We start from the raw sequence: 12,816 nt of genomic DNA on the forward strand, positions 1-12,816 counted from the left end.
GGCCTCATTTATCTAAGAATTCAATAATGACTTAAGTATCTATAATAATTATATGTATCTAGATTTCTTTACTTTGCCTCAAACAGAAAAGAATAGAAGATAGAAAAGTATTGCCTGTTCAGACAAATGAACAGAACAGTCACTCGGTTGATGATGTAAGGTTTTGTTCTCTTCTTACTTTCGCGTTTGTTGGATGGCAACAGAATTCCTTCCACACCGCCGCCTACTGCTTCAGCCCTGTAACACCCACTCACACTCGGGCACGGGCTGCAGTACGTGCTTATGAACGCAACATTTACGGAAAAGGTGTGAACATATCCAAGTACGGCACGGATCCGGATACCCAGTGTCAAAACAACCTTTGGTTTCTTCATTTCGGGGGACCAGCAGAGAGACTCACTACTCCTTCTAGTGGTCACATAAACCCCACAGTCCATCAATATAAATAGGTACAGTTCATATCAATACAATCCAATACATTGACATTGTTGGTATAACTTCAGAATTCTTTATTCCAAACAATCTGATTATACTTATGAGTAGGGCTGTGCGATTAATCTAAATTCAATTACGATTTTGATGATTACACTCAACAATTACAAAAATTATGTAATCGAGAAAAAATGATTATTAATTTTGAGTTTTAATTCATGCGCACACAAGCTACCATGAGCTGCTCCACCCCCCTCTAAGCTACAGCTGTCAGCTAGCTGGCAGGTCGACCTCACGAGGAAAGTTGTACCTAGCGGTCTTGAAAAATGGCAAGAGAATCACAGCAGAAGCGCTTGGTAAACAAAAAAGGCAAGTTAAATTCAATTGTATGGAATCACTTTGGGTTTGATGAAGAAGACAAAGAGCAAAAACTCATCATGTGCAAAAAGTGTTTCGTAGTTGTGTCCGCACCGACCGGTGAGACAACAAACCTTTTTAGCCATCTAAAGCGGAACCACCGCAATCTTTATGATAATCTAATGAAAAACCAAAACACATTAAAAAAAAAAACTCCGTCTACAACTTCGTCCGCAATGCAATCTTCAATCTCCGAATCTCTTTACGCTGCAACTCCCTACACAACAACATCAGAGAGACACCAAAAGATAACAGAATCCATTGCCCATTACCTGGTTAAAGGTATGTGCTCCATTAACACCACTAACAACTCGGGCTTCAGACATATGGTGAATACACTGGACAAATGCTAGGTTTTGCCTTCAAGACATCATTTTACACAAGCTGCTACTACATTGAACATACCTGAATTTATAATTTGCACTTTACATGAGTTGTTTTTAGCTTACCGGCCGACAGGCCGTAAGCTATTGCCGTCATGTGGCGTCCAGCGGCGTCGGCGGCGTCTGTAGTTGTCTGTCGTCAGTTACAAAAATTTCAATCGTCTTTTTCTCCAAAACTACAATTCCGATTGACTTCAAACTTGGTATACAGCTTCTTTATGATGATGTCAACAAAAGTTAGTGACATTATTTGGATCCGGATCTGATTCTGGATTTGGTGTGACTTTGAAAAATTTCCCCATTATAAGAGATAGGAAGTGGATGGATGCAATAACCCAGTAAATATAAATGATATCAAGTTGAAATTTCTACAGTCCAACCCCGATGGGGAGATGACCAAAACATAATGGCCACATGCTGATCAGGATCTTCTTCTGGATCCAGGCGTCTGTAGTTGTCTGTCATCCGTTACAAAAATTTCAATCGTCTTTTTCTCCAAAACTACAATTCCGATTGACTTCAGACTTCGTGTACAGCTTCTTTATGATGATGTCAACTCAAGGTATTGAAATTATTTCAATCCGGATCTGATTCTGGATTTGGTGCGACTTTGAAAAATTTACCCACTATAAGACATAGGAAGTGGATTGATACAATAAATCAGTAAGTATCAATGATATCAAGTTGAAATTGGAATTTTTTACAGATCTGATTGGAATATGACTGAAACATGGGCTTTTTCTGTAATATAATAAATACACATAACTGGGTGATAATAAATGGCATCTGGATACATTTCCCAAAGCTTTTCATTTGGCCGGTAAGCTACAGGGCCATTGGTCCAATTTTTTTTTTATTGCTACAGTTCTATGGCAAGTCTATAGCAGTTTAATTGCAGTGCACTATTTGTTCACAAAAGGGAACATACTTGAAATTACAGTATACTTATTTGCATTCAAAGATTTTTTTGTTTCGTACAAAAGTGAACATACTTTGTTTTAGTGTTTTAAAGCTTTATTTGTGTTTAAAGAGTATATTTTACATTGTTTTGCAAGAAAAAAATGAACAACTTTAAGGTTAACAAATAATCGTTTTTAATAATCATGATTTCAATTATTGCTAAAATAATCATGATTATTATTTTTTTCTATAATCGAGCAGCCCTACTTTTAAGTCATTTGTTAAAAGAAGAAACTCTGCATATAGACCCTTTGACATCCTAAGACCCAGCTATTGGTTTTCTGTCCACATTTGTGGACAAGAGTTTCACAATTTTATACAAAAAAAAAGAAAAGAAAACTGTCCACCACTAAGGACATTCCATAAAAATTTTAAAAACTGCATCTGAAAAAACTGTTACATCATGATGTTTCCAGTATAGGCACTTATTTAATGAAAAAACAAAAAAACCATAAGGATTTTGGTGGCCAAAGGTCAAGGTAGTGATTGTAAACAGACTATGATGCAGGGATGGTGGACACATCTCAACACTATATGCACATAGTCCACATCACTAGTTATGACTGCAATTACTTGTGGTGGACAAAGAAAGACAAATAAATAAAGATTATTATTCATTTATTATGAATTAATCTCATTTCGCTGTAGATATTTGCTGTCTGTAAGGCCTCACCTAAAGTGAACTCACTCTCACTCTTACAGGGGTTATGTGAGTGCAGTTGAAACTTTACGCAGGAGTTTTTTTCCCCATCACAGGTATTGTAACACGGGTCAATTTGCACTTGACAGTCACTTCCTGGCCATATGAGATGTAGCAATAGAGTGCACAGTGGCAGCCTTCCTCATATCTGTCAGGGCAGTGACATGTGTCGAGGCCACAGTCCACTGCAAATAACAGTTTGATTAAGTGTCAGACCTCACCAATGCCCTGTTCAGTCTAATGCACGTTGACCCGTTCTCTGAGATCCATACTCACTTCTAACCTGCATGAGGGCCAAAGCTTTCACATGAATGAACTCAGGTGATATGTAGACATGTGTCTACCTGTAGAGATTTGGTAATACCATTTTACTGTTGGATCTTGCATGATTGCATTACCGCATTTGACTTTGTGTTTTTGTCTTTGTATTGTAAAGGGCACTTCGATGATTATCAGACATTTACATATACTGTAGTTATATTTTGATAGTGTTAATATTTCCATTTAGAGCCCTAAAGCTTCCATTTTGAAAGAAGTAGTTTTACAGCTCTGATTCTTAATTCTAACAGTAGTGTATTTGTCCATGTGACAAAGTGGTTTGTGTTTATTTGTACAAGAAGAAAACAGTCAGATGTTATAAACAGGGTTCCTTAGGGGTCTTAAAAAGTCTTAAAAGTCTTGAATTTACAAATCTGCATTTAATACCTTAACTCTTTAAGTGCGAGACAGTTAAGGGGCTAATAAGCCTTAAAAGTGCCACAGAATTTGGCCGTTTTTCAGTATTTCGCGTCGTTTTTATAATATTTGAAGAATCCTGCAGGAAACCGCTCGGTAACATCCGACCGATTGCTAATTAGATTCAAAACGCACCGGATGCAGCCGATTCATTATTGATCGTAATTTGCATAATTAATAATAATAATAATAATAATAATAATAATGATAATGATAATAATAATAATGATAATAATAATAATGATAATAATAATAATAATAATAATCTTTATTTATATAGCACTTTTCATACATTAAAAACTGTAGCACAAAGTGCTTTACATATCAGTTTAAAAATCAGTACCGCCCCCCACCCACACCCACCCACTCACCCGCACACACACACACACACACACACACACACACACACATACACACACACACACACACACACACACACACATATACATGCAAACCCACAAGCTCACACATACTTAAGAAGACTGACTGATCACGGGTAGACCAGAACAAAAATGTACAAGTAAAAGTAAAACATCAATTTAGGAGGCACTGTCTCAGGGAGCCATCCGCACCAGGATGCAGCCGCCGACCCCGGCGACCAGGCACCAGCAACACAGCCCCGCATCCCAACTAGTGGGAGAGGGCCAACTGGGACCCCCACCCACCAGAAAGGAGCGGACCCCAGTGAGAGAAGGCGCCACAGCCCCCGGAGTCCACAGCCGCCCCCCGGCATGGAGGGCTCCCTCTGATGGAACACCGGAGAATAAGAAACATTAAAAAGATATAAAAATATTATTCGGTCGCGTGACCTCAGATTCCCGTCTGCTTGGTCTCAAAAGGGGGACACAGAAAGAACGTCATCGAAATGTGAGAAAGAAATAGGGGTGGATGGTTTGTTTGTACACAAATGTGGCGTGTTCTCCAAAGCCGATCTGATCGGCCCGTGGCACTTTACAGGTTGTTTTCGTAAAGCCGATTTAATCGGCCCATGGCACTGAAAGTGTTAAAAAAGTCTTTAAAATGTATTAAATTTGATATGGTAGGTCTTAAGTTATGTTGCCATGAACTTGTTGGCTTTGTTGTGTTTAAATGTGTCTGGGAAATGTCCAAACTGCAAAGAAAGTAACATTAGTCTACTCACTTCCAACCTGAGAATTTATATTAAAATTAAGAACCAATTTTCGCTAACTTTGCAGCCCCTCGTGAGAAATGACTTGAAATGGTTGGAGTAAATAAATACATTTTCCTAAATTCTAGTAGTCAAGAATTTTTGCCAGTATGGCTGTGAAGTAGGCATTACATTCTGTTGTAAGTAGTCTTAAAAAGTCTTGAATTTCAATTGTAGGAACCCTGTATAAAGTATGCTATAGTTATTTTAAATCATTTCGAACATAATTTACCAAAAAATGACCTTGTCATTGTGATTTACATATACTGTGACACAGGGGCAAGCTGTGTATTTGACACTTCAGTGTTGCTCTACCTGGCTTAATCCACCTTTAATATCTATATTATACCATCTAAACGTAATATAACCGGGTATTGCATCTCATACAGATATCTGGTGTAGCAAGAATCAATTCCATTTCTAAAGCAACAAACACATCTCAGCAGGTCTCCCTTCACTACAGCCACAGCTGCACTACATACATCATCCCAAGTACAATCATCAATATTTACTGAATAAAAATAAAACAGCAAAAACATACAAATATTAGTAACTTATTTTTTAGTATGTTTGCGACCAAATCCATTTCTTCTCCTGTCAGTCACTGCGGTTTGGAAAAACAGCTGTTAAATCTAAACCATTGTATTTTAGCTTTGTCACTATAGTCACTATAGACGTGGTTTACTAGCTGAGCCCAATCTGACCAATATGCTGTTTAATCATCCAATCAAATGATGTGAAAATGCAGACATTAATTTATGCCTGTTTGATCGCCCCTGTTTGGCCTACATGAAATCAGATTGGTTAGGCCAACAGGTTCATTTCAAGTTATTTGAAGCTCCAGAAGCTGCACTGTTGATTCTGAGCTTCAACGCAGATTAATCTTCCCCGCCAACACTTGATGGATGACACATAATTGAACAAAAGCCCTAACATTCACATACACTTCTGGAAGCAGCATGACCAAGAGAAAAACTATGAAATAAAGAGAACAGACTATTGGGAATAATGTAACACATCTTCATGTAGCATATATGAAAATGTGTAAATGTAGGCCAGTGATTCTGATTCATAAAACCAGCAGAGAATTCCTTACTGAACTTGACAGCCCAACACTGCTGTTACTATGATGTCAAATTACCCTCTACCCTATTACCCTACCCAGTTTACCCTGATGGGATGCTTTGTCAATTTATCACCCACCTCTATGTGGGACAGGCACTGGTACATCCACGACCCTCACAAGAACTAAGCGGTTAAGAACATGGATGGATGGATGGATGGACAAATTGGAATCCATGTATCATTCGTTCATTTGTTTTTCAATTTAAAACCAACAAAGAAAAAACAAAAAAACGACTCGTTTTTTGTTTTTCATTTTCAAAACCAGAATGAAAAACAGATAAACGTTTCTCCATTTCCCAATTTTGTGCTCAAATGAAACATGGAAAAAACGGATAACGACTGTTTCATCCGATTTTGCTATTTTCAATATAGTTAAGTTGTCTGACCCGGAAGTAGTCGTTACTAGGGAAAAAATAAACAAATGGAATCATGGCCGGACTGGAGGAATATTTGCTATAATTAAGCAGCTGTTTGATACGTACAGAAGCGTATTGCATTCACACAAAAAAAATAAATTTGGCTCTGTTTTTGAATTTAAAGTTTTTCAGAAAACAGTATCTTGTTAATTTGGAAAAACAGAGCGAATTTTTAAAAACTAATTTTATACTGTATTATGAAAAAATAAAAATTCGGCTCTGATTTTCTCTGTCAATGGGCCAGTCGTGGCTGATCCAGGCAGGAGCTCCATTTAAGGAACCCGTTCCGTTTAAGGATGTCAGAACCAGTTCCCTTTGAGGATCATGGAGCTAGTTTCATTTACAGAACTCAGAACCAAGCTGTGCTCCCCGCTTCGCGCACGTATCAAGCCCTCCAAGCGCACCGGTCTGCTTCATCGAGCAGCTACCAGTAGCTTATATTGACAGTGACGTCAATTGATTGATGCTACCCCGTCAAAACATGCTACCTTACTTTTCGACACGCCTATTTGAAAATGAAATAATGCTTCTACTGTAGAAAAACACCATTATTTACTTATTCGTATGAATATGGGTAGAGGAAGCTCATTTCGACAGGCTTGTAACTTCTGTCAAATAAAGCTCCCACTACAGGTAACATATTTATGCAGGCTTATAACTTCTGTTAAATAAAGCTCCTACTATAGAAACACCATTATTTACTTATTCATATGAATATGGGTAAAGGTAGCTCATTTAGACAGAATTAACTTTTATGATCAAATAAAGCTCCCACTATAGAAACACCATTATTTACTTATTCATATGAATATGGGTAAAGGTAGCTCATTTAGACAGGCTTATAACTTCTATCAAATAAAGCTCCTACTACAGGTGACACACCTCACCTTCATGATACTCGACACATTGAACATGGGACAACAGAAGAAACATTACATTCAAATCAAGTCAACTTTATTTGATATATACACTATATACACTATTTTGATCTTGTGAAGGAAATTTGGTGTCTGTATTTATCCCATCCGTGATGGCTTCATGTTTCTTTTCACAGACCTCCAACCTGTAGGAGGGCACATGCTGCTTCCCATCGAGCCTTTAAAACCTCTGCAGGATGTGTCTGGATGCTTGTGATGTCTCCATTGTTGAGAAACCCTTCTGCAAACTGCAAAATGGCATTTTAGGCATTCAGTTACATATGACTAGCTAACATAAAGGGAAAAAAAATGTTTACTACAAACAGTCTGAATTAAAATATTTACCTTTAATGCCTAAATCCCACAGCTACTGGCATCTTACTGCTTGTTGTGGTGAGCAGTTTTTACAGTCCATTTATTTCCTTGGACTTCATGGCCCACCATCCTCAAGACATTCCTAAATATTGTTTAAAAAGCATAACAAGCATACGCAATACACGATATACTTGTCTGGATCAACAAGTAGCAGTGTCCTCCTTGACATGGTGGCAGTCTATAAATGGTTACTGGATTCATGTTATTCCATCACACTATGACATATTTGTGTAGCAAACCCTTTCATGAAAATTGACTTCTGTTGCATCAGGGCAACTGCAACATATATATATATATATATATATATATATATATATCTCAGAAATAGGTCTGAGGAAAATAGAAGAAAACCACTAAAATCCAGTGAGCACCTACATTTACAGGACAAATCCATCTTTTTAGCTCTGGAAATTTCATCTGAAGAATGGGTTTCATATCAAATTATTGTTAATTCTGGTTACTGGTGTTAGGTGATATGGCTAGATAAAAATAAACAAATAGATTGCTTTTCTAAGAGGCTGAAATCTTCTGGAAAACAAACTTCCAGCTACCACAGCACAGACCTGATGAATGGGTTCCTGTTGAAAAAAAAAAAATAAGTGTGTAAGACTATACTGTTCTCCAGGCAACATTAAACAAATGCATTAAGAACAATATAATTTTACGTCCAGCATTTGCCTGCTGTTTTTCAGCAAGGATATGAACGTATGCATCAATTACCTGTATTGCAAAAACAAACACACCCCCCAAAAAAAAAATTCAGTAATAGGGAAAAAAACACATTGTAGTTTGGTAATACTTTGTTTGAATGATCACTTATGTCATCAGCCATCCAATGATCTGGCTTCTCTTGGGGACTGGATCATCTTTGTGTTCCCATAGAAGAGCTGTCCTTCTGCACTGAACATTCATAAAGTACATATAAACAAAAAGACATTTTACCAAAACAGATATATATTTGAATACACCTTTGCCTACTCACTAAACCTCTCAGCATATCCATCAGCTGAGTCTAAACCTCTCAGCGTATCTCCTTAAGCTTAATTTTTGCCATTTATTTTACCTGTCTGGGTATTTCCTCCCAGACAGGTAATGTAGATTCTCCTTGCACCTCTGCTCCATGCCTATAAGCCTTCACAAATGTAAAAACTGGAAAACACACAACAAAACACATTTTTTGTGAAAGCCACATTCAGACACTTTTATACACGTACATCCACACAAGTTAGAGATTTGCATATGATAAATGACAAATAAGACAGACTGGGGAACTAGGTATGTAGGTATTTGTACAGTAAGGCATTTCTTTGGTTTTCCAAACCTAGCCTACTCATCCTCAGCGTGTATGGAATCATAATGTAATTAACACAAGTGTGGGTAGTTAAGAGAACTGTTAACATAGATTTAATGAGTTAAATGGTAGGCTACCATTGTTGTCGTTCGTTGAACTAACTTAAACAATAATCTAAACGTCATTAACACTGAGGTGACCCACATACTTAACGCTAATATCATACAATGAGAACTTCCTTACGCTATTATCATCTCACTTCAATATTCTACATCTATCCTTTGTGCACATGTAATTGCTTACAGGAATGGTTAACATAGATTTAGTCAGTTAAATGGTAGGCTACCATTGGCGTCTGTTGAACTAACTTAAACAATAATCTAAACGCCATTAACACCCACCTGACTCATGTACTTAACATTAATATCATACAATGAGAACTTCCTTACGCTATTATCATCTCATGTCAGTATTTTACGTCTATCTTTCATGCACATGCACATAATTGCTTCTATGCTTACTGCTCAAAAGGCACTATAAAAGAAATATACATACAAAATATGACTCGCTTCTGCCTGGGGTAGCACAAATCAATGGGCATTTAAACTGTGAAAACGCGTAGGGGTCAGTAGCGCTAGGGAGCTCAACTCGACAGGTAGACAGGACACTGGCCATGATTTCGTTTGTTTATTTTTTCCCTTGTAACAACTACTTCTGGGTCAGACAACTTAACTATATTGAAAATAGCAAAATCGGATGAAACAGTCATTATCCATTTTTTCCATTTTTCATTTGAGCACAAAATTGGGAAATGGAAAAATGAACTGTTATCCGTTTTTCATTCTGGTTTTTAAAATGAAAAACAAAAAAACAAGTTGTTTTTTTGTTTTTTAATTTTTGGTTTTAAATTGAAAAACGAATGAACGAATGATACATGGATTGATTGGCCACCTCTACCTGATACTGACTTTTTCTTTAATTTCTACAAATCTGACACAAACTTGTCTTTGCAGCCTAACAAAGAACTGAGTGTGGAGAAATCCTTCAAGGCTGAAGAAGAGGATGGAGCCAAACCAAAGCTATCAGAAACCAGAAAGGTAACTTTGAGCACTGTTATTCACCAGATTACGCAAGAAGACGTAGGAAGGTCTCAGTCAAAATGCCCCTCTATGACAATCACTGTTATCTTCGCTAGTTATCTTCAATTTAAAATTCAAAATGAATCCCTGACTAAGTGTTGTGCAGTGGGGCTAGGGTAATAGTAAACTCCACTCACTTTTTCACTTGTTTATTGTTAGAATTCTTTCCTTTAACTTGTGTTTATTAATATGATGTGTTTCTGGCCTCTTGGCCAGGTCGCCCTTGCAAATGAGATCCTGATCTCAGTGGGTATTATGTGGTTAAATAAACGTTAAATAAACTAGAAAAGCAGTCGGGGAGCGTAGACCTCCACCAAGGCAGATCAGCCCCCCCCCCCCCCCCCCCCAATCACCACCAAAATATAATAATTTGTTCCTTGTGCCAGTATCAACATTTCCTGAAAATTTCATCAAAATCCTTCCATAACTTTTTGAGTTATCTTGCAAACAAACAAACCCTGATGAAAACATAACCTCCTTGGTGGAGGTAATTAAACCCCTATTTGTTTGAATACACCTATGATTCGCCAAAGTCCACATCATAGGGTAGATTTTCATTCATTCATTCATTTTCTGAACCCGCTTTATCCTCACTAGGGTCACGGGGTGACATAGGGGCGAAGGCGGGGTACACCCTGGACAAGTCGCCAGTTCATCGCAGGGCTGAACATATAGAGACAAACAATCACTCTCACATTCACACCTATGGGCAATTTAGATTAACCAATCAACCTATTAGTGCATGTTTTTGGACTGAAGCCGGAGTACCCGGAGAGAACCCACGCAGACACGGGGAGAACATGCAAACTCCACACAGAAAGGTCCCACCCCCCGTCGACTGGTGTTGGAATCGAACCCAGGACCTTCTTGCTGTGAGGCACGTGTGCTAACCACTGCACCACCGTGTCGCCCAGGGTAGATTTTCTACAGCATGAAAAAGCAGTCTTACTGGAACGGATAGGATTCTTGTTTCCCCTCTTGAATTACAATATGCTGAAAGATAATTCCAGTATTTTGCTCAATAATGGGGGGAAAAAAATCTATCAAGCTTTGAAGCCAATTTATCAGACAATCTGCTAGATGTAACCTATGCTGGTGAGAGGTTAATAACGGAACACGCTAGTTATATTTTCAAGCACTTTGAGAGAAGCTCACATATGATGATGAGGCCTTTCAAACTGGTGCTGCAGGTAGCAGAGGCAGAAAAACTATAAGCAATATCACTGTCACCAAAATTGCTGAAGGGAATCAATTCAGTCTAAAGTTTAAAAGAAAAACTTTATCAACTGTTCAGCAGCGAAGATAACAGTGACAGTTTTTACCCTCGGCCCTCGCTACAAGGTCTTGTCATCAGTTCATCATCCGTCTGTCTGTCCGTCCATATGTGCAAAAACTTTGGTGTGGACTGAAGGCTGAGGGTTTTCAAGTGTAGGCACATTATGTTTTGTTTTGTTTTTTAACCCCAAAGTCAAGGACGGGTTTCAGTTACACCCCAGGAAATTGCATAGCCACAGTTTTTTTTTTTTTTACACTTCTAGTCAGAGACTGTATACTATCACTGCTTTTTATCTCCCAGTTCATCCATCCTCCACTCCTGTTTTTGACTCCCTTCCCACGTGAGATGCCACATAACGCGTGAGGTGTCAACCATGTCCTCCATCCCCTTTCCTTAAGATGTATTCTAAGAAAGTAAGAGATCCTTAAAGGTGTTGAGCTGAGATCAGCTTCACAAGCAGGATCATAGAGGAGCAAGGAGACATAAAACAGAGAAATGAGGAAATAAAAACCATAACACATAACTTAAACAAATGGATTTTACTTTATTTTGTAGACACTAACAAACGGAAAGGGGGAAAAATGAAAATCGATAGTGATCATACAGTTATCAGGCCATCAGTTTCCCCCAGGTTTTGTGATGATCAGTGATGGCTGGTCCAAAATTAAAATGATTTTGAACATGTTAATTTTAGCAAAAATGTCTCTGGAATAAAAATATGTTTACATTATTTTCATGATTATAAAATTCCCATCCTCTGTCCTATAGGTGAACATTAATGATGTTATTTGAAAGTTCTGTGCGGAAATTTCAACATCTTGGTCACAAGGCACTGGTAAAATTAGTGTGTACTTTATGGGCTATAGCCTAGTTTTAATAAAGAGTATAAGTGAATGCTTTGCCTCCAGGTCACAGTTAAAATTACAAATTGTCCACAACCTTAAAAAAATCATCTGTAGCCAATCAGAATAGTTTTTCACTTGCCAGCCAATTGGACATGAGATATTGTGAAGGTGCTGTGTCCAAATTTTATATGTAAGTTCCTTGGGACAATGTCTACAAAGCTTGTTTACAGTTATGAGAAATTTTGCTCTTTTTTTTTTGACAAATTTTTTAATTACTAAAATTTTGCCTTCACTTACAATGGGCCTTTTTTTTTAAATTATTATTATTAGTTGAATGGAGTGTGATGCCAAACAATATTTGGCTAGTTGGCTCATGCAAGTATGCACTGATGTTGGTGAGTTTCAGTCAAGCACTACAGTCAAAGGCAAAAACAAGCACTGTCACCTGACTGAAACATTAAAAATGTGGCTCAGCACAGATATTCATGACGGCTATGTTCATATACTCTTTTCTATTGAGGAATCGCAAACACTAATGGAAAACATAACTGAAACAACTTAAATGACAGGCATGTTTATCCACCACCATATTGAATTTTATTGTACAGCTGGGTTCAGAGCACCTCTTCCTGTCCCC

General features: G+C 37.8%; 1 protein-coding gene across 1 annotated transcript in view; it reads left to right on the forward strand.

The window, feature by feature from the left end:
• The window catches only part of LOC115415227 (CD2-associated protein), a 124,245-nt gene that overhangs the window by 90,744 nt on the left and 20,685 nt on the right, over positions 1-12,816 (forward strand). The window contains exon 16 of the mRNA XM_030128733.1: positions 9,933-10,016. Within this exon, the coding sequence (XP_029984593.1) occupies positions 9,933-10,016 (84 nt within the window). The remainder of the gene's footprint in view (positions 1-9,932; positions 10,017-12,816) is intronic.

The sequence above is a fragment of the Sphaeramia orbicularis genome, chromosome 24 (assembly GCF_902148855.1).
Source record: "Sphaeramia orbicularis chromosome 24, fSphaOr1.1, whole genome shotgun sequence".
Classification (NCBI taxonomy): Eukaryota; Metazoa; Chordata; class Actinopteri; order Kurtiformes; family Apogonidae; genus Sphaeramia; species Sphaeramia orbicularis.